Source organism: Bombina bombina, chromosome 2 (assembly GCF_027579735.1).
Source record: "Bombina bombina isolate aBomBom1 chromosome 2, aBomBom1.pri, whole genome shotgun sequence".
In the NCBI taxonomy this organism is placed as follows: domain Eukaryota; kingdom Metazoa; phylum Chordata; class Amphibia; order Anura; family Bombinatoridae; genus Bombina; species Bombina bombina.
In genome coordinates, this window is record NC_069500.1 from 463,944,686 (window position 1) to 463,968,493 (window position 23,808).

General features: G+C 39.5%; 1 protein-coding gene across 1 annotated transcript in view; it reads right to left on the minus strand.

The window, feature by feature from the left end:
- Positions 1 to 23,808, minus strand: part of MYO18B (myosin XVIIIB) — a 1,229,288-nt gene that overhangs the window by 272,352 nt on the left and 933,128 nt on the right. The window contains exon 38 of the mRNA XM_053702090.1: positions 16,430 to 16,513. Coding sequence (XP_053558065.1) covers positions 16,430 to 16,513 — 84 coding nt within the window. The remainder of the gene's footprint in view (positions 1 to 16,429; positions 16,514 to 23,808) is intronic.

The window sequence follows — 23,808 nt, forward strand, 5'->3', positions numbered from 1 at the left end:
ATCTAAATCATGAAGTACATTTTAAAGTGATAATGTTTTATGTTAAAAACTCATGTTTCATTTTCATCATTAACAAGTTATAATATTCCCCATCATTCCTCATTGCATTATAGTATTTAAAGGGACAGTCTACACCAGCATATTTATTGCTTTAAAAGATAGATATCCCTTTATTACCCATTCTCTAGTTTTTACATAACCAACAAAGTTATATTACTGCACTTTTTTACCTCTGTGATTATCTTGTATCTAAGCCTCTGCAAACTGGCCTCCTTATTTCAGTTCTTTTAAAAGACTTGCATTTTAGCCAATCAGTGCTGGCTCCTAGGAACTCCATGTGCGTGAGCACAGTGTTATCTATATGAAACACATAAACTAACACCCTCTAGTGGTGAAAAACTGTCAAAATGCCCTGAGAAAAGGGGCAGCCTTCAAGGGCTTTGAAATTAGCATATAAACCTCCAAGGTTTAGCTTTCAACTAAGAATAACAAGAGAACAAAGCAAAATTGGTGATAGTAAATTGGAAAATTGTTTAAAATTACATGCCCTATCTGAATAATGAAAGTTTGTTTTGGACTAGACTGTCCCTTTAAGATAGGCATCTTGATTGACAGTTATTAATTTGCTCCCCCTTCAAAATCCTACATGAACTCTAAGGGGCATATTTATCAAAGTGCGAGCGGACATGATACAATGTAGTGTATCATGTCCGCTGCACATTGATAAATGCCGACAGCTTACGCTGTCAGTATTTATCATTGCATTAGCAGTTCACCAGCTTGTGCAATACCACCTCCTGCAGATTTGCGGCCAATTGATCGTATTCAATCTGATTGATTTCTGTCAGCCGAATAAGAACAGGCGAACAAGTTATGGAGCAGTGGTCGCCGGAAACAAGGGCCATCAAGCTCCATTCGGAGCTTGATAATTCGGGCCCCTAAATCTCTTCCCACATAAAATCTGATGTGCTTCTCACAACTGTCATTCATATGAATCCTTAAAGGGAAATTAAACCCATTTTTTTTATTATTATTCAGATAGAGCATGCCATTTTAAACAACTTTCTGATTTACTCCTGTTATCAATTTTTCTTCGTTCTCTTGGTATCATTATTTGAAAAGCAAGAATGTAAGCTTAGGAACCATAGCTTTTTGGTTCAGAACCTGGGTAGCGCTTTCTGATTGGTGGCTAAATGTAATAGGAGTCAATTATCAAGTTGCTAAAAATTGCATGCTCTATCTGAATCATGAAAGAAAAAAAATGGGTTTCATATCCCTTTAAATCCAAATTTATATAAAAAAAAATTACAAGACAAATCCTCAATTTTAGAATCTCCTTGTTATGCCTGCAAGGCATTTACTGTGATGTGCACTTAAAGTAGATTTAAAATTACTATAAAAAAAACAGAATTTATGCTTACCTGATAAATTACTTTCTCCAACGGTGTGTCCGGTCCACGGCGTCATCCATAACTTGTGGGAATATCTCTTCCCCAACAGGAAATGGCAAAGAGTACAGCAAAAGCTGTCCATATAGTCCCTCCTAGGCTCCGCCCACCCCAGTCATTCGACCGACGGACAGGAGAAAAAAACATGAGAAACTATAGGGTGCCGTGGTGACTGTAGTTAAAGAAATAAATTCATCAAACCTGATTAAAAAACCAGGGCGGGCCGTGGACCGGACACACCGTTGGAGAAAGTAATTTATCAGGTAAGCATAAATTCTGTTTTCTCCAACATTGGTGTGTCCGGTCCACGGCGTCATCCATAACTTGTGGGAACCAATACCAAAGCTTTAGGACACGGATGAAGGGAGGGAGCCAATCAGGTTACCTAAATGGAAGACACCACGGCTTGCAAAACCTTTCTCCCAAAGATAGCCTCCGAAGAAGCAAAAGTATCAAATTTGTAGAATTTGGCAAAAGTGTGCAGGGAAGACCAAGTCGCTGCCTTACATATCTGATCAACATAAGCCTCGTTCTTGAAGGCCCATGTGGAAGCCACAGCCCTAGTAGAGTGAGCTGTGATTCTTTCAGGAGGCTGCCGTCCGGCAGTCTCATAAGCCAATCGGATGATGCTTTTCAGCCAAAAGGAAAGAGAGGTAGCAGTAGCTTTTTGACCTCTCCTTTTACCAGAATAGACGACAAACAGAGAAGATGTTTGTCTGAAATCCTTTGTTGCTTCTAGATAGAACTTTAAAGCACGGACTACATCTAAATTGTGTAACAAACGTTCCTTCTTTGAAACTGCATTCGGACACAAAGAAGGCACAACTATTTCCTGGTTAATATTCTTGTTGGAAACAACTTTTTGAAGAAAACCAGGTTTAGTACGCAAAACGACCTTATCTGAATGGAACACCAGATAGGGCGGAGTACACTGCAGAGCAGATAACTTAGAAACTCTTCTAGCAGAAGAAATAGCAACTAAAAACAAAACTTTCCAAGATAACAACTTAATATCTATGGAATGTAAAGGTTCAAACGGAACCCCTTGGAGAACTGAAAGAACTAAATTTAAACTCCAGGGAGGAGTCAACGGCCTGTAAACAGGCTTGATCCTGACCAAAGCCTGAACAAAGGCTTGAACATCTGGCACAGCTGCCAGTCATTTGTGTAACAAGACAGATAAAGCAGAAATCTGTCCCTTTAGAGAACTCGCTGATAATCCCTTATCCCAACCCTCTTGTAGGAAGGAAAGGATCCTAGGAATCTTGATCTTACTCCATGAGAATCCCTTGGATTCACACCAACAGATATATCTTTTCCATATTTTATGGTAAATCTTTCTAGTTACAGGTTTTCTGGCTTGTACCAGAGTATCTATCACAGAATCCGAAAACCCACGCTTAGATAAAATCAAGCGTTCAATTTCCAAGCCGTCAGCTGGAGAGAGACTAGATTTGGATGTTCGAATGGACCCTGTACCAGAAGATCCTGTCTCAAAGGTAGCTTCCACGGTGGAGCCGATGATATATTCACCAGGTCTGCATACCAAGTCCTGCGTGGCCATGCAGGAGCTATCAAGATCACCGAGGCCCTCTCCTGTTTGATCCTGGCTACCAGCCTGGGAATGAGAGGAAACGGTGGAAACACATAAGCTAGGTTGAAGGTCCAAGGCGCTACTAATGCATCCACTAGAGTCGCCCTGGGATCCCTGGATCTGGACCCGTAGCAAGGAACTTTGAAGTTCTGACGAGACGCCATCAGATCCATGTCTGGAATGCCCCATAATTGCGTCAACTGGGCAAATATCTCCGGGTGGAGTTCCCACTCCCCCGGATGGAATGTCTGACGACTCAGATAATCCGCCTCCCAGTTTTCCACTCCTGGGATGTGGATCGCAGATAGGTGGCAGGAGTGATCCTCCGCCCATTTTATGATCTTGGTCACTTCTCTCATCGCCAGGGAACTCCTTGTTCCCCCCTGATGGTTGATGTAAGCAACTGTCGTCATGTTGTCTGATTGGAATCTTATGAATCTGGCCTTTGCTAGCTGAGGCCAAGCTTTGAGAGTATTGAATATCGCTCTCAGTTCCAGAATGTTTATCGGGAGAAGAGATTCTTCCCGAGACCATAGACCCTGAGCTTTCAGGGAGTTCCAGACCGCGCCCCAGCCCACTAGACTGGCGTCGGTCGTGACGATGACCCACTCTGGTCTGCGGAAGCTCATTCCCTGGGACAGGTGATCCTGGGTTAGCCACCAACGTAGTGAGTCTCTGGTCTTCTGATCTACTTGGATCACTGGACACAAGTCTGTATAGTCCCCATTCCACTGTTTGAGCACAGTTGTAATGGTCTTAGATGAATTTGCGCAAAAGGAACTATGTCCATTGCTGCAACCATCAACCCTACTACTTCCATGCACTGAGCTATGGAAGGTCGTGGAACAGAGTGAAGAACTTGACAAGCGTTTAGAAGCTTTGACTTTCTGGCATCTGTCAGGAAAATCTTAATTTCTAACGAATCTATTATTGTCCCCAAGAAGGGGACTCTTGTCGACGGAGACAGAGAACTTTTTTCTATGTTCACCTTCCAGCAGTGAGATCTGAGAAAGGCCAGAACGATGTCTGTGTGAGCCTTTGCCTTTGAAAGAGACGATGCTTGTATCAGAATGTCGTCCAAGTAAGGTGCCACTGCAATGCCCCTTGGTCTTAGAACCGCTAGAAGGGCCCCGAGTACCTTTGTGAAAATCCTTGGAGCAGTGGCTAGCCCGAATGGGAGAGCCACAAACTGGTAATGTTTGTCCAGAAAGGCGAACCTGAGGAACTGATGATGATCTTTGTGGATAGGAATATGTAGATACGCATCCTTTAAATCCACGGTAGTCATAAACTGACCCTCCTGGATTGAGGGTAAAATCGTTCGGATAGTTTCCATTTTGAACGATGGTACCTTGAGAAATCTGTTTAGAATCTTTAAATCCAGAATTGGTCTGAAGGTTCCCTCTTTTTTGGGAACTACAAACAGATTTGAGTAAAAACCCAGTCCTTGTTCCACAATTGGAACTGGGTGTATCACTCCCATTTTTAACAGGTCTTCTACACAATGTAAGAATGCCTGTCTCTTTATTTGGTTTGAAGATAAGTGAGACATGTGGAACCTTCCCCTTGGGGGTAGTTCCTTGAATTCCAGAAGATAACCCTGAGAAACTATTTCTAGTGCCCAGGGATCCTGAACATCTCTTGCCCAAGCCTGAGCGAAGAGAGAGAGTCTGCCCCCTACTAGATCCGGTCCCGGATCGGGGGCTGCTCCTTCATGCTGTTTTGGTAGCAGCAGCAGGCTTCTTGGCCTGTTTACCCTTGTTCCAGCCTTGCATCGGTTTCCAAGCTGGTTTGGTCTGTGAAGCATTACCCTCTTGTCTAGAGGCTGCAGAGTTGGAGGCCGGTCCGTTCCTGAAATTGCGAAAGGAACGAAAATTAGACTTATTCTTGGCCTTGAAAGGCCTATCTTGTGGGAGGGCATGGCCCTTACCCCCAGTGATGTCTGAGATAATCTCTTTCAACTCTGGTCCAAAAAGGGTTTTACCCTTGAAGGGGATATTAAGCAACTTTGTCTTGGAAGAAACATCCGCTGACCAAGACTTTAGCCAGAGCGCTCTGCGCGCCACAATTGCAAACCCAGAATTTTTCGCCGCTAATCTAGCTAACTGCAAAGCGGCATCTAAAATAAAGGAATTAGCTAACTTAAGTGCGTGTATTCTGTCCATAACCTCCTCATACGGAGTCTCTCTATTGAGCGACTTTTCTAGTTCCTCGAACCAGAACCACGCTGCTGTAGTGACAGGAACAATGCACAAAATAGGTTGTAGGAGGTAACCTTGCTGAACAAAAATCTTTTTAAGCAAACCCTCCAATTTTTTATCCATAGGATCTTTGAAAGCACAATTATCCTCGATAGGAATAGTAGTGCGCTTGTTTAGTGTAGAAACCGCCCCCTCGACCTTAGGGACTGTCTGCCATAAGTCCTTTCTGGGGTCGACCATAGGAAATAATTTCTTAAATATAGGAGGGGGAACAAAAGGTATGCCGGGCTTCTCCCACTCCTTGTTCACTATGTCCGCCACCCGCTTGGGTATAGGGAAAGCGTCGGGGTGCACTGGAACCTCTAGGAACTTGTCCATCTTACACAATTTTTCTGGAATGACCAGGTTGTCACAATCATCCAGAGTAGATAACACCTCCTTAAGCAGTGCGCGGAGGTGCTCTAACTTAAATTTAAATGTCACAACATCAGGTTCTGCCTGTTGAGAAATTCTACCTGAATCTGAAATTTCCCCATTTGACAAAACCTCCCTCATGGCCCCTTCAGAATGGTGTGAGGGTATGACAGAACAATTATCATCAGCGCCCTCCTGCTCTACAGTGTTTAAAACAGAGCAATCGCGCTTTCTCTGAAATGCAGGCATTTTGGATAAAAAATTAGCTATGGAGCTATCCATTACTGTCGCCAATTGTTGCATAGTAACAAGCATTGGCGCGCTAGAAGTACTAGGCGTCTCCTGCGTGGGCAAAACTGGTGTAGACACAGAGTGAGATGAAGTAGAACTATTTTTACTCTCTTCATCTGATGAATCATCTTGGGCAACCTTACTATCTGTGGCAGTACTGTCCTTACTTTGTTTGGACGCTATGGCACAATTATCAATTTGGAAGGGGGAGACACATTGGCTTCCATACATACAGAACATAGCTTATCTGAAGGTACAGACATGTTAAACAGGCTTAAACTTGTTAATAAAGTACAAAAAAACGTTTTAATTAAAACCGTTACTGTCTCTTTAAATTTTAAACAGGGCACACTTTATTACTGAATATGTGAAAAACAATGAAGGAATTGTTCAAATTTTACCAAATTTTCACCACAGTGTCTCAAAGCATTGCACCCAAATTTTCAGAGCTTTAACCCTTAAAATGAAGAAACCGGAGCCGGTTACAGATTTAACCCCTCTACAGTCCCAGCTACAGCCTTTGCTGCGACTTTACCAAACCCAGGGGGGAATACGATACCAAATGAAGCATTCTAGGAACCTTTTCAACTACTTTCAGATCCACACACATGCAGCTGCATGTCCTGCTCTCAAAAGTACCTGCGCAGTAATGGCGCGAAAATGAGGCTCAGCCTACTACAGGGAAGGCCCTTCCTGACTGAAAAGGTGTCTAAACCAGTGCTATAGCCCATATTAAGCCCTTTATTTTGTTTGAGACTAAGAAAATGGCTTACCGGTCCCCATGAGGGGAAATGACAGCCTTCCAGCATTACACAGTCTTGTTAGAAATATGGCTAGTCATACCTTAAGCAGAAAAGTCTGCTAACTGTTTCCCCCAACTGAAGTTATTTCATCTCAACAGTCCTATGTGGAAGCAGCAAATGATTTTAGTTACTGCTGCTAAAATCATATTCCTCTCACAAACAGAACTCTTCATCTTTTCTGTTTCAGAGTAAATAGTACATACCAGCACTATTTTAAAATAACAAACTCTTGATAGTAGAATAAAAAACTACAACTAAACACCACATACTCTTAACCATCTCCGTGGAGATGTTGCCTGTGCAACGGCAAAGAGAATGACTGGGGTGGGCGGAGCCTAGGAGGGACTATATGGACAGCTTTTGCTGTACTCTTTGCCATTTCCTGTTGGGGAAGAGATAATCCCACAAGTTATGGATGACGCCGTGGACCGGACACACCAATGTTGGAGAAATATTTATTTTACATGATTTAATTTCCTGAATGAATTTTTTTAATAGGCACACATTTTAACAGGGTCACTTTAAATGTTATAATATTTAAATGTTAGATTATGTTTATACTGGTAGATAGCTAGATAGCTAGATAGATAGATAGATAGATAGATAGATAGATAGACACACACTAACATTTATAGATGATTGAAATGTTTAAATTCCAAATAATTATGATATATATATATATATATATATATATATATATATATATATAGTATTCTTCAACATAGGACTAAAAAATATTTATTAAGTAACGTTTCGGAGTTCACAGACCCCTTCCTCAGACCAGAGCAAACATGCAACTAAACACAGTGACTTATATACCCCTTAAGCCCCACCCACCACCAAATCAAATGTGAATTGCGCCAAAACTAGGGTTGTCATGGTGACAACCCCTGTATACCTCAGTGTGACCTTACTACCAATACAGGCATTCATATATTTTACAAAATTGTATAGATGGTATAATAAATGCATAAACTATCAGATATGCTAATTATTAAATATGTAAGTGGATCCAGGCAACCATATGTTCATACCTTAGTTGAATCATTACATTTAGAGGCATACAAATTCTAAAACATGTTATATTGATTTTAGACAAACACTGCTATGTGTTGCAAATTCAAATGTCACAATATATCACATTCAATCCCTATAACTATATATGTTATTACCGGTCAAAACAATTCAAATGTCATATTGCAGCAAGTCCATATTATCGTATACAATCTGTGGATTCATTCAAAATAAAGTATTGTACCTGTAGTTAGTTTACGTCAAATCGTATTATAACAGATTGGTGTGTGATAGTCTCTAGGAAAAAATCATCAATCCTATATCAGATGTAGATGCGTTGCGTGTCAAAAAGTCATGTTCTTCCTAAAGAACAAATCAAGCTCCAAAAGCTCTGTGAGGGAACAATGTAGCGATCAGAAAAACACAATTTATGCTTAACTGATAAATTTATTTCTCTTGTGGTGTATCCAGTCCACGGATCATCCATTACTTGTGGGATATTCTCATTCCCAACAGGAAGTTGCAAGAAGACACCCACAGCAGAGGTGTAATATAGCTCCTCCCCTAACTGTCATAGCCAGTCATTCGACCGAAAACAAGCCGAGAAAGGAGGAACCAAAGGGTGCAGTGGTTACTGTAGTTTAAATTTAAAAAATACCTGCCTTAAAATGACAGGGCGGGCCGTGGACTGAATACACCACAAGAGAAATAAATTTATCAGGTAAGCATAAATTGTGTTTTCTCTTGTAAGGTGTATCCAGTCCACGGATCATCCATTACTTGTGGGATACCAATACCAAAGCTAAAGTACACGGATGAAGGGAGGGACAAGGCAGGAACTTAAATGGAAGGAACCACTGCCCGTAAAACCTTTCTCCCAAATATAGCCTCCGAAGAAGCAAAAGTATCAAATTTGTAAAATTTTGAAAAAATATGAAGCGAAGACCAAGTCGTCGCCTTGCAAATCTGATCAAAAGAAGCCTCATTTTTAAAGGCCCAAGTGGAAGCCACAGCTCTAGTGGAATGAGCTGTAATCCTTTCAGGAGGTTGCTGTCCAGCAATCTCATAGGCTAAGCGGATTAAGCTTCTTAGTAAAAAAGAAAAAGAGGTTGCCAAAGCCTTTTGACCTCTCCTCTGTCCAGAGTAGACAACAAACAAAGCAGATGTTTGACGAAAATTTTTAGTAGCTTGTAAGTAAAACTTTAAAGCACGGACCACGTCCAAATTGTGTAACACAAGGATGGAACAACAATCTCTTGATTGATATTCTTGTTAGATAACACCTTAGGTAAGAACCTAGGTTTGGTATGCAGGACTACCTTATCCGTATGAAAAATCAGATAAGGAGAATCACATTGTAAGGCAGATAGCTCAGAGACTCTACGAGCCGAGGAAATAGCTACCAAAAAAAGAACTTTCCAAGATAAGAGCTTGATATCTATGGAATGAAGAGGTTCAAAAGGAACTCCTTGGAGAACCTTAAGAACCAAGTTTAAGCTCCATGGTGGAGCAACAGGTTTAATCACAGGCTTGATTCTAACTAAAGCCTGACAAAATGCCTGAACGTCTGGAACATCTGCCAGACGCTTAACTAGCTGACAATCCTTTTTCAAAACCTTCTTGGAGAAAAGATAATATCCTGGGAATCCTGACCTTACTCCATGAGTAACCCTTGGATTCACACCAATAAAGATATCTACACCATACCTTATGGTAAATTTTCCTGGTGACAGGCTTTCGTGCCTGTCTTAAGGAATCAATAACTGACTCGGAGAAGCCACGCTTTGATAAAATCATGCGTTCAATCTCCAGGCAGTCAGCCTCAGAGAAATTAGATTTGGATGGTTGAAAGGACCCTGAAGTAGAAGGTCCTGTCTCAGAGGCAGAGACCATGGTGGAAAGGATGACATGTCCACTAGATCTGCATACCAGGTCCTGCGTGGCCACTCAGGTGCTATCAGAATCACCAATGCTCTCTCCTGCTTGATCTTGGCAATCAGTCGAGGGAGCAGAAGAAACGGTGGAAACACATAAGCCAGGTTGAAAGACCAGGGCGCTGCTAGAGCATCTATCAGTGTTGCCTTGGGATCCCTGGACCTGGATCCGTAACACGGAAGCTTGGCGTTCTGGCGAGACGCCATGAGATCCAGTTCTGGTTTGCCCCAACGATGAATCAGTTGTGCAAATGCCTCCGGATGGAGTTCCCACTCTCCCGGACGCTTAACTAGCTGACAATCCTTTTTTCAAACCTTCTTGGAGAAAAGATAATATCCTGGGAATCCTGACCTTACTCCATGAGTAACCCTTGGATTCACACCAATAAAGATATCTACGCCATACCTTATGGTAAATTTTCCTGGTGACAGGCTTTCGTGCCTGTCTTAAGGAATCAATAACTGACTCGGAGAAGCCACGCTTTGATAAAATCAAGCGTTCAATCTCCAGGCAGTCAGCCTCAGAGAAATTAGATTTGGATGGTTGAAAGGACCCTGAAGTAGAAGGTCCTGTCTCAGAGGCAGAGACCATGGTGGAAAGGATGACATGTCCACTAGATCTGCATACCAGGTCTTGCGTGGCCACGCAGGTGCTATCAGAATCACCAATGCTCTCTCCTGCTTGATCTTGGCAATCAGTCGAGGGAGCAGAAGAAACGGTGGAAACACATAAGCCAGGTTGAAAGACCAGGGCGCTGCTAGAGCATCTATCAGTGTTGCCTTGGGATCCCTGGACCTGGATCCGTAACACGGAAGCTTGGCGTTCTGGCGAGACGCCATGAGATCCAGTTCTGGTTTGCCCCAACGATGAATCAGTTGTGCAAATGCCTCCGGATGGAGTTCCCACTCTCCCGGATGAAAAGTCTGATGACTTAGAAAATCCGCCTCCCAGTGCTCTACACCTGGGATATGGATAGCTGATAGGTGGCAAGAGTGAATCTCTGCCCAGCAAATTATTTTTGAAACTTCTAACATCTCTAGGGAACTTCTCGTTCCCCCTTAATGGTTGATGTAAGCTACAGTCGTGATGTTGTCCGACTGAAATCTGATGTACCTCAGAGTTGCTAACTGAGGCCAAGCCTGAAGAGCCTTGAATATCGCTCTTAGTTCCAGAATATTTAATGGAAGGAGAGACTCCTCTTGAGTCCACAATCCCTGAGCCTTCAGGGAGTTCCAGACTGCACCCCAAACTAGAAGGCTGGCATCTGTCGTAACAATTGTCCAATCTGGCCTGTGAAAGGTCATACTTTTGGACAGATGGACCCGAGATAGCCACCAGAGAAGAGAATCCCTGGTCTCTTGGTCCAGATTCAGTTGAGGGGACAAATCTGTGTAATCCCCGCTCCACTGACTGAGCATGCATAGTTGCAGCGGTCTGAGATGTAAGCGTGCAAACGGCACTATGTCCATTGCCGCTACCATTAAGCCGATTACTTCCATACACTGAACCACCGAAGGGCACGGAATGGAATGAAGAACCCGGCAGGAATTTAGAAGCTTTGATAACCTGGACTCCGTCAGGTGAATTTTCATTTCTACAGAATCTATCAGAGTCCCTAGAAAGGAAACTCTTGTGAGTGGGGATAGAGAACTCTTTTCCTCGTTCACTTTCCACCCATGCGACCACAGAAATGCCAGTACTACGTCCGTATGAGACTTGGCAATTTGGAAGTTTGACACCTGTATCAGGATGTCGTCTAAATAAGGGGCTACTGCTATGCCCCGCGGCCTTAGGACCGCCATAAGTGACCCTAGAACCTTTGTAAAGATTTTTGGGGCTGTAGCTAATCCCAAGGGAAGAGCTACAACTGGTAATGCCTGTCTTAAAAGGCAAACCTGAGAAACCGATGATGATCTTTGTGTATCGGAATGTGAAGATAAGCATCCTTTAGATCCACTGTAGTCATATATTGACCCTCCTGGATCAGTGGTAGGATGGTACGAATAGTTTCCATCTTGAACGACGGAACTTTGAGGAATTTGTTTAAGATCTTTAGATCCAAAATTGGTCTGAAGGTTCCCTCTTTTTTGGGAACCACAAACAGATTTGAGTAAAAACCCTGTCCCTGTTCCTCCTTTGGAACTGGATGGATCACTCCCATAACTAGGAGGACTCGTACACAGTGTAAGAATGCCTCTCTCTTTATCTGGTATGCAGATAATTGTGAAAGGTGAAATCTCCCTTTTGGGGGGGAAGCTTTGAAGTCCAGAAGATATCCCTGGGATATAATTTCCAACGCCCAGGGATCCTGAACATCTCTTGCCCACGTCTGGGCAAAGAGTGAAAGTCTGCCCCCTACTAGATCCGTTCCCGGATAGGGGGCCGTTCCTTCATGCTGTCTTAGAGGCAGCAGCAGGCTTTTTTACCTGCTTACCTTTTTTCCATGTCAGGTTTGTCTCCAGACCGTCTTGGATTGAGCAAAAGTTCCCTCTTGTTTATTATTAGAGGAAGTTGATGCCGCACCTGCCTTGAAGTTTTGAAAGGCACGAAAATTAGACTGTTTGGCCCTAGATTTGGACCTGTCCTGAGGAAGGGCATGACCTTTTCCTCCAGTGATATCAGCAATAATCTCCTTCAACCAGGCCGAATAGGGTCTGCCCCTTGAAGGGAATGTTAAGTAGCTTAGATTTTGAAGTCACGTCAGCTGACCATGATCTAAGCCATAGCGCGCTGCGCGCCTGTATAGCAAAACCAGAATTCTTAGCCGTTAGTTTAGTCAAATGAACAATGGCATCAGAATAAAAGAATTGGCTAGCTTAAGTGCTCTAAGTTTGCCAAGTATGTCATCCAATGGAGTCGCTACCTGTAAAGCCTCTTCCAGAGACTCAAACCAGTACGCCGCAGCAGCAGTGACAGGGGCAATGCATGCAAGGGGCTGTAGGATAAAACCTTGTTGAATAAATATTTTCTTAAGGTAACATCTAATTTTTTATCCATTGGATCTAGAAAAAAAAAAAATACAACTGTCCTCGACAGGGATAGTAGTACGCTTTACTAGAGTAGAAACTGCTCCCTCCACCTTAGGGACTGTCTGCCATAAGTCCCATGTGGTGGCGTCTATTGGAAACATTTTTCAAAAAATAGGAGGGGAAGAGAACGGCACACCTGGTCTATCCCATTCCTTATTAATAATTTCTGTAAACCTTTTAGGTATTTGGAAAAACATCAGTACACACCGGCACTGCAAAGTATTTATCCAGTCTACACAATTTCTCTGGCACTGCAATGGTATCACAGTCATTCAGAGCAGCTAAAACCTCCCTAAGCAACACGCGGAGGTGTTCAAGCTTAAATTTAAATGTAGAAATATTAGAATCAGGTATCTTTCCTGAATCATTAACATCACCCACTGACTGAAGCTCTCTTTCCTCAGCTTCTGCATATTGTGAGGCAGTATCAGACATGGTTCTTAAAGCGTCAGTATGCTCTGCATTTTGTCTCACCCCAGAGCTATCTCACTTACCTCTAAGTTCAGGTAGTCTGGCTAATACCGCTGACAGTGTATTATCCATGACTGCCGCCATGTCTTGTAAAGTAAACGCTATGGGCGCCCTAGATGTACTTGGCGCCATTTGAGCGTGAGTCCCTTAAGCGGGAGTCAAAGGGTCTGACACGTGGGGAAAGTTAGTCGGCATAACTTCCCCCTCGTCAGATTCCTCTGGTGATACATTTTTTAAAGACAGAAAATGATCTTTATTGCATAAAATGAAATCAGTACATTTGGTACACATTCTAAGAGGGGGTTCCACCATGGCTTTTAAACATAATAAACAAGGAGTTTCTTCTATGTCAGACATGTTTATACAGAATAGCAATGAGACTAGCAAGCTTGGAAAACACTTTAAATCAAGTTAACAAGCAAATATAAAAAACAGTACTGTGCCTTTAAGAGAAACAAATTTTGTCAGAATTTGAAAAACAGTGAAAAAATGCAGTAAATCAAACGAAATTTTTACAGTGTGTATAATAGGCTAACAGAGCATTGCACCCACTTGCAAATGGATGATTAACCCCTTAGTTCAAAAAACGGATCAAAAAAACAAAATAGACGTTTTTTAACAGTCACAACCAACTGCCACAGCAAGCTGTGGCCCTACCTTCCCCAATAAACGACTTTGGAAAGCCTTTGGGCCCTTTAGAGATGTTCTATAGCATTCAGAGGGCCTTTGAGGGAAGCTGGATGTCACAGTTTGTAATTTTAACTGCATCAACTGTAACTTTTATACTACAACAGTGGAAATTGTTTCTAGTCAAAATTTAAGCCAGCCATGTGGAAAAAACTAGGCCCCAATAAAGTTTTATCACCAAAGCATATATAAAAACGATTAAACATGCCAGCAAACGTTTTATATTGTAAATATCATAAGGGTATTACCCCTGGGAGTAAGCATGATACCAGTCGTTATTAAATCACTGTATTCAGGCTTAACTTACATTAATCCGGTATCAGCAGCATTTTCTAGTGTTTTCCATCTCTAGAAAAAATTATAACTGCACATACCTGATAGCAGAATAAACTGCACGCCATTCTCTCGCTGAAGTTACCTCATCTGTGTAATCCCCTCAGACATATGTGAGAATAGCAATGGATCTTAGTTACAACCTGCTAAGATCATAGAAACCTCAGGCAGATTCTTCTTCTATTTACTGCCTGAGATAAAATAGCACAACTCCGGTACTATTTAAAAATAACAAACTTTTGATTGAAGAAAATAAACTAGCTATATTTAACCACTCTCTCCTACAACGTCCTTGCTTGTTGAGAGTTGCAAGAGAATGACTGGCTATGACAGTTAGGGGAGGAGCTATATTACAGCTCTGCTGTGGGTGTCCTCTTGCAACTTCCTGTTGGGAATGAGAATATCCCACAAGTAATGGATGATCCGTGGACTGGATACACCTTACAAGAGAAAATAAACCCTTTTTAGTATCAAGCGCCAAGAGAAGCAGGCGCCCGTACTGTTCCTTAGCCTAGCGCATGGCTAATTAGCATATACCAGTGACGTATGCGTGTGTGTGCGTCGTCATGGTAACCTAGTTACGGGCCTGAAAACAACACTAGTGTGCGCTCGTGCCAGCCCGTTGTCACATGTGTTAGCTGTGAACGAGGCTATATGTGGATGTCTCATATAGGGAGTCCCCTGCAGTCAGAGTGTGTATGTTATTAGAGGTGGACAGCATATTGGGTAGTGTGTATAAATCTATACCACCACGGTTGGTCATTAATGTAAAAAAGAGGCTCATAAGGAAACCAGATTGTACATTAGAAGTACGCAAATGTCTCATGTCTGAGATAAGTAGCGTGCATTTCAAGAGGCCGTATACACTTCAATATTATGAAACCATCTAATATTTCAACATAGGCACCCCAACAGATACTGGTAGTTTCATACATTATTAACCGTGATCTACTGTCTAATATACTAGCCGTAGGGTTAAAGGGACAGTAAACCATAATAAAAATGTTATATAATTCTGCACATAGTGCAGAATTATATAACATTATAATAGCGCAAACATTGTAAAACCAAATTTCCCCTTTGAATTTAAAAAATAACTGCTGTTTTACAGACCCGCTCTCTGTGATCTTCTGAGCGGGTCTGTTTTTTTCAAACAGCGCATCGGGCCAGCTGTATAGTCACAGCCCGGCCCGACCGCGCCATAGCACTAAGTGCAGCTCGCTCCTGCTCTGTCAGACAGCAGGAGCGAGCTGCACTTAGTGCTATGGCGCGGTCAGAAGATCACAGAGAGCAAGTCTGTAAAACAGCAGTTATTTTTTAAATTCAAAGGGGAAATTTGGTTTTACAATGTTTGCGCTATTATAATGTTATATAATTCTGCACTATTTGCAGAATTATATAACATTTTTTTTTATGGTTTACTGGCACTTTAAGCTACCTGTAGTGTCAAATAAGCAGAATAGAGGCTAATCAATGTCACATACGTGCAAACTTATATAAGATAATATAGTACAATACCTTGTGCCTGGACTCCAACTTGTTCATACAGTAGAACCTCAAATTTTATCATTGGTAGATCCACTTACATATTTAATAATTAGCATATATGATAGTTTATGCATTTATTATACCATCTATACAATTTTGTAAAATATATGAATGCCTGTATTGGTGGTAAGGTCACACTGAGGTATACAGGGGTTGTCAAGGAAGGGGTCTGTGAACTCCGAAACGTTACTTAATAAATAAAAAAATTTATAAAACCCAGTGAGTGCAGTCCTATGTTAAAGAATACTATGAATATTATTTGATCTGGCACCCTGGTTGGCGACTATATGACATTGGGAGTGCAGATAGACATGGAGGATATATATATATATATATATATATATATATATATATATATATATATACTGTATATATATATATATATATATATATATATATACTGTATATATACATACATGAATAATAATGTAATGAATCATGTATATGTATATATATATATATATATATATATATATTGTATAAGTGTTATTTAAATAGTTGGGTTAAGTAATATAAAAAGTACACCCTGTGGATAAAATCAATTCCAATTTATATCAGTTAATTTATTTTATAGAATAATCATTTTAGTAATGAAGCAAATACACTTCCCTCCTGTTATTAGAACAATGCCATATCTTTCTTGAATAACCAAGTGTCTTACCTTCTCTTGAATAGTTTGTTTTTCTTTTTGAGTATCTTCCAACTTAGCCTGCAGCTCCCGAATTTGAGTGATATCATTTGCTGACTAAAAATGAAGAGAAAAACAAATGAAGAGAAAAAAATACAACTGATTTATTCTTTGCGTAAACAGCATATATCTGTTTAGGCTATGAAGTAGGAGTCCACATTAAGCCCTGACTACTGTGGGAGATGGAGTAAGTATGATTGTTTTAAAATCACTTCAAAACATGTATTACAGCAATTGTATAATTTGTGGTTTTCTTTAAAAATAATACCTGTTTTATATGTTAAAGACAAGACAGGTAAAGTAGCTACAGACTACAAGCTAAGAAAATACTGATGGGAAATAGACAAGCCCTACACCAACTCCTACTATAAACAGATAACGTGCAAACAATTTTTTTGCTTTAAATGCAGGTACTCACAAATAAAACAAGATAAGCGTATTAAATTGGAAAATAAACGTGCTTATTAGTTAATACCTGTAGTATCAGTAAATTCATTGGGGCCGATTTATTAAGCAGTGAATGTTGCTCATTCCACGCAAGCCAGAATCAGGAGTTAAGACGCAGCTGTCTTAAGACCCCTGCACCTTAACTCGTCCGCCACCTCTGAGGTGGTGGAATGCAATCATCCCAATCAGATACCATCAGGATGATTGACACCCCCTGCTAGCGACCGATTGGCCACAAATGTGTAGGGGGCGGCATTGCAAAAGCATTTCACTAGAAATGCTTGTGCAATGATAAATGCCGACAGCGAATCATGTCCGCCCGCCGCTTAATAAATTGGCCCCATTGTGTGTAATAGGAGCAATTCACAGGAAAACAAATTGCACCAAGGCAGCGGGGACTATGGCACATTTATAAAAAGGAAAGCTTAAAGGGACATAAAACTCAAAACTGTTCTTTCATGATTCAGACAGAGCATACAATTTCAAAACAACTTTCCAATATACTTCTATCAATTTTGCTTCATTCTCTTGGTATCCTTTATGGAATGAGCAGCAATGCACGACTGGGAGCTAGCTTAAAGGGCCACTAAACCCAAAATCTTTCTTTCATGATTCAGATAGAGAACAGAAATTTAAACAACATTACAATTTACTTCTATTATTTATTTTGCTTCATTTTTTAAATATCCTTAGTTGAAGAAAAAGCAATGCACATGGTGAGCCAATCACACAATGCTTCTATGTGCAGCAACCAATCAGCAGCTAGTGAGCATATCTAGATATGCTTTTCATCAAAAAATATCAAGAGAATAAAACAAATTAGATAATATAAGTAAATTAGAACGATGTGTAAAATTGCATTCTCTTTCTAAATCATAAAAGAAAAAATGTGGGTGGCATGTCCCTTTAACACATCAAGAGGCATATATGTGCAGCCACTAATCAGCAGCTAGCATCCAGCTCCTGAGTCTGTCTAAGTATGCTTTTCAACAATGGATACCAAGAAAACAAAGCAAATGAGATAATAGAAGTAAATTCGAAAGTTGTTTAAAATGGTGTGCTCTTTCTGAATCATTAAAGAACATTTTTGGGTTTTATGTCCCTTTAAGTATTCTGACAGGTAAGTGATTACTAAAGTAAAAAAATAAATAGCATGTCCTTTTAAACGTGGATATCTCTGATAATACATTTTAGGTTATTATATAAAGTTTCTCAACTAACAATTCTAAGTATTACTTTAGGCACAGACGGTGTTCAGGTAAACTGTGAGGGTGAGTGTACCTTATTTTGCATTTGGCCTACCTGAAAACCCTTATGTATCATTGTTTTATAAAGGAATGTGTAATAATATTCCTTTACAATATCTTTACTAAAGAATACTGCAAAGGACGATCTGTACCACACTATTATCCAAAGGTTACATTAATATGCAAAACCAGGAACATTGTAAAAGCCACACTGAAAAGAGCACTATGTACATTCACAGATAAGAAGATATTTTTAAATGTGTCGCTTATTCAGTATTGAAAAAAGTGAGCTATTATAACATTTTCACAAAGCAAGTGATTTACAACAATGACTAAATGTGAGCTATTGTTGCATGAAAAAAAATTATTTTAGTTCTACTTATATTGGAGATAAAAACATAAAGCTTGTTACTGTAAAAAGGTCTTATCTATATGAATATACATTATTGTGCAACTATAATCATACCTGTCCTGATTAGAAAATAAAAAAATCTGGGTCCCGACTGCAGATTCTGGGCAGCCTTCTGTGCTGTGTCTTCCAGTGGCTGGGGCTGGATGGCCCAATTTGGAGCCAAGAAGTTTAGGAGTACTGATATTTGTAGAGTTTGTATATTCTGGTTAGTTAGGTTTTGGGGATTTCTGACTAAGGTTGGGGAGGGTAGAGGCTTCAATTAAAAAAGCAAAATGGGGCAAAAACAGTGGGACAGAGAACCAAAGCAAGACTGCCCAAAAACTGTGAGGCAACTGATAGGTTGCTCTGAGATATTGTGCTCCCATAATGATGTTTTGGCCTCCTCCAAAATATAATTCATTTTCTTTCATGTAATTGGCAAGAGTCCATGAGCTAGTGACATATGGGATATACATTCCTACCAGGAGGGGGCAAAGTTTCCCAAACCTCAAAATGCCTATAAATACACCTCCCACCTCACTCACACCTTAGTTTTACAAATTTGCCTCCTATGGAGGTGGTGAAGTAAGTTTGTGCTTGATTTCTATGATTTCTTCTATGATAAGTGCTTCTAAGCATTTTGAAGCCTAATTCCTCTCAGAGTACAGTGTTTGTCAGAGGGATGTAAATAGAGTATCGTCTGTTGATTTTTATGGTTTCATTCATGGGAAATCTTTTCAAGGGTTCTCTGTTATCGGTCATAGGGATTCATCTTTACAGCACATGCTGTAAAGACAAAAAAGATAGCTTATAAAAATTACAGACACACACAAGCCGATGATGATATGAAAATATGGAGACTCCAACAAAAAAAGACTAAGCAGTTAATTAGGAAGGTTAAAGCTCATGCAGAAGAGAAGATAGCACAGTCAGTAAAACATGGGGACAAAACATTCTTTAGATATATCAGTGAAATAAGAAAAAATAAGGTAGGAATAGTAAAATTGAAATCAGTTGATGGTAGAATAATAGAAGGAGATAAGCAGATTGCAGACTGTCTCAATGATTACTTCTGTTCTGTTTTCACTAAAGATTGTGAAGATACAATGTCTACATTAAGGGATGCTACGCAAAATAGAAACAAGCTTAACAGTAATCTTTTTACAGAGGATGAGGTTTTGTTAGCATTATTAAAAATAAATGTTACAAAGGCAGTGGGTCCTGATAATATTCATCCAAGGGTTTTAAAAGAACTTCGATCAGTGCTAACTGTCCCATTAACTGATCTGTTTAATCAGTCACTATTAACAGGAGCTGTCCCAGATGATTGGAGAATAGCAAATGTAATACCTCTTCATAAAAAGGGCAGTAGGGAAGAATCTGGCAACTACAGGCCAGTTAGTTTAACTTCAGTAGTAGGGAAATTAATGGAAAGCCTCTTAAAAGAAAGAATTATGACTTACATAAAGACAAACAATTTAGAGGACCAAAATCAGCATGGTTTTACTTCAGGGAGATCATGTCAGACTAATCTAATTGACTTCTTTGATTATGTAACAAAAGTATTAGACAAGGGAGGAGCAGTTGATGTAGCATATCTAGATTTCAGCAAAGCATTTGACACCGTCCCACACAATAAACTTATTCACAAACTATATCTCCTTGGTCTAGATTCAAAAATTGTGAACTGGGTGGAATGCTGGCTTAAGGACAGAAAACAAAGTGTCTTAGTAAATGGAGTTCATTCAGCAGAGGGGGCTGTTACTAGTGGTGTTCCTCAGGGGTCAGTTCTGGGGCCTGTTTTGTTTAACATATTTATCTGCGATATCAGCAAAGGGCTACAGGGGAAAGTATGTCTCTTTGCAGATGATACAAAAATTTGCAACAGAGTGGATGTTCCAGGGGGGGTAGACAAAATGAGAAGTGATATACAACAATTGGAGGATTGGACAAACGACTGGGATCTAAAGTTTAACACAGCAAAGTGTAAAATAATGCATTTAGGGAAGAAAAATCCAAATGTTAATTACAGACTCAATGACACTTTACTGACTGTTACAGACGAGGAACAGGACTTGGGAATTATTATTTCAGATGATTTAAAACTTAGTAAACAATGTAGTAATGCAGCGAGTAAGGCTAGCAGAATGCTTGGATGTATTGGTAGAGGTATTTGCAGCAGAAATAGTAAGGTTCTTATGCCACTTTATAGATCATTAGTTAGGCCTCATCTTGAGTATTGTGTGCAGTTCTGGAGGCCATATCTTCAGAAGGATATTAACAAACTTGAATCTGTGCAAAGGAGGGCTACCAAAATGGTACATGGTCTAAAAAATAAAACTTACCAGGATAGGCTCAATGACCTAAATATGTATAGCTTAGAGGAGAGAAGGGAAAGAGGTGATATGATAGCAACTTTCAAGTACATTAAAGGGTTTAGTAAAACTGAGGCTGTGGGTATTTTACATAAAATGGAAAATTCAAGAACAAGGGGTCATGAGCTCAAGCTAAAGGGTAGTAGATTCAGGAGTAATTTGAGGAAGCACTTCTTTACAGAAAGAGTGATTGATTTATGGAATAAACTTCCTCAAGAGGTAGTAGCAACAAACACTGTGGGGGACTTTAAAAATGCATGGGACAAGCATAGGGCTATCCTACGAACTAGATAAGTTTATACTGTTAGGTAAGGTCGGGCAGACTTGCTGGGCCTATGGCTCTTATCTGCCGTCAATATCTATGTTTCTATGTTTCTATCTCCTACCTCCCTTTTCAGATCGATGATATACTCTTATACAATTACCTCTGCTGATAGCTTTCAGTTCTGGTTTGGCTGTCTGATATATGTGGATTGGTGTCTTTCGGTAAGTATGTATCTTTATTTAAGACACTCTCAGCTATGTTTTAATATAAAGTTTTAAATAGATGTATTTACTTATATTTGCCATAAGTCAGGTCTATGTGTATTTCCCTTTGCAGTCTAACAGTTTCAGTATGGGAATCATGTTTTAGGAAGTTATTTTTTACCTGGGGTTTAGTCTTTTTTTCCAATTTGACTTGCTTTTCCTTATTTTCGCGGGCAAACTAGGCTCGCAGGGGTCCAATAATGCTATTATTTTTTGCATCATTTTTGGCATGAAATTTTCGTCTACAGTGGCGCAAGTTTCGTAATTTCCTGTGTCTTTGTTTATGTTAGGTTGTTTGGCGCGTAGTTGCCGATCCCGTACCCTGCCACAACTAAATAAATTGTTTAACCCCTAAACTGCCGCTCCCGGACCCGGCCGCCACCTATATTAAACGTATTAACCCCTAATCTGCCCCCCTACACCGTCGCCACCTATAATAAATTTATTAACCCCTATCCTGCCCCCCCTATACCGCCACAACCTATAATAAAATTATTAACCCCTAAACCTAAGTCTAACCCTAACACCCCCCTAACTTAAATATTAATTAAATAAATCTAAATAAATATTACTCTTATTAACTAAATTAATCCTATTTAAAACTAAATACTTACCTATACAATATAACTAATAATTATATTGTAGCTATTTTAGGATTTATTTTTATTTTACAGGCAAATTTCAATTTATTTTAACTAGGCACAATAGCTATTAAATAGTTATTAACTATTTAATAGCTGCCTAGTTAAAATAAAGACAAATTTACCTGTAAAATAAAAACTAACCTAAGTTACAATTACACCTAACACTACACTATCATTAGCTAAATTATCCCTATTTAAAACTAAATACTTACCTGTAAAATAAACCCTAAGATAGCTACAATGTAATTAATAATTACATTGTAGCTATTTTAGGATTTATATTTATTTTACAGGCAACTTTGTATTTATTTTAACTAGGTAGAATAGTTATTAAATAGTTATTAACTATATAATAACTACCTAGCTAAAAGAAATACAAAATTACCTGTAAAATAAATCCTAACCTAAGTTACAATTAAACCTAACACTACACTATCATTAAATAAATTGAATTAATTAACTACAAATACCTACAATTGTTATTTTATTAGGGGGCTTAGATTAGGTGTAATTAGCTTAAAAATCTTGTAATATTTTTTTATTTTTTGTAACTTAGTTTTTTTTATTTTTTGTACTTTAGTTAGTTTATTTAATTGTATGTAATTGTAGGTATTTGTAGTTAATTAATTTAATTTATTTAATGATAGTGTAGTGTTAGGTTTAATTGTAACTTAGGTTAGGATTTATTTTACAGGTAATTTTGTATTTCTTTTAGCTAGGTAGTTATTAAATAGTTAATAACTATTTAATAACTATTCTACCTAGTTAAAATAAATACAAAGTTACCTGTAAAATAAATATAAATCCTAAAATAGGGTTTATTACTATCTTAGGGTTTATTTTACAGGTAAGTATTTAGTTTTAAATAGGAATAATTTATTTAATGATAGTGTAGTGTTAGGTGTAATTGTAACTTAGGTTAGTTTTTATTTTACAGGTAAATTTGTCTTTATTTTAACTAGGTAGCTATTAAATAGTTAATAACTATTTAATAGCTATTGTGCTTAGTTAAAATAAATTGAAATTTGCCTGTAAAATTAAAATAAATCCTAAAATAGCTACAATATAATTATTAGTAATATTGTAGCTATCTTAGGGTTTATTTTATAGGTAAGTATTTAGTATTAAATAGGATTAATTTAGTTAATAATAGTAATTTTATTTAGATTTATTAAAATAATATTTAAGTTAGCGGGGTGTTAGGGTTAGGGTTAGACTTAGGTTTAGGGGTTAATTATTTTAATATAGATGGCAGCGGTATAGGGGGGGCAGGATAGGGGTTAATAAGGTTAATATAGGTGGCGGCAGGGTCCGGGAGCGGCGGTTTAGGGGTTAAACAATTTATTTAGTTGCGGCGGGGTACAGGATCGGCAGGATAGGGGTTAATAAATTTATTATAGGTGGCGGTGGTATAGGGGGGGCAGGATAGGGGTTAATAGGTATTATGTAGGTGGCGGCGGGGTCCGGGAGCAGCGGTTTAGGGGTTAATCAGTTTATTAGCGTAATGGTGGGCTCTGGGAGTGGTGGTTTAGGGGTTACCATGTTTAATATAGGTGGCGGCGGTGTAGGGGGGCAGATTAGTGGTGTTTAGACTCGGGGTACATGTTAGGGTGTTAGGTGTAGACAGCTCCCATAGGAATCAATGGGATGTCGGGCAGCAGCGAACATGAACTTTCGCTATGGTCAGACTCCCATTGATTCCTATGGGATTCGCCGCCTC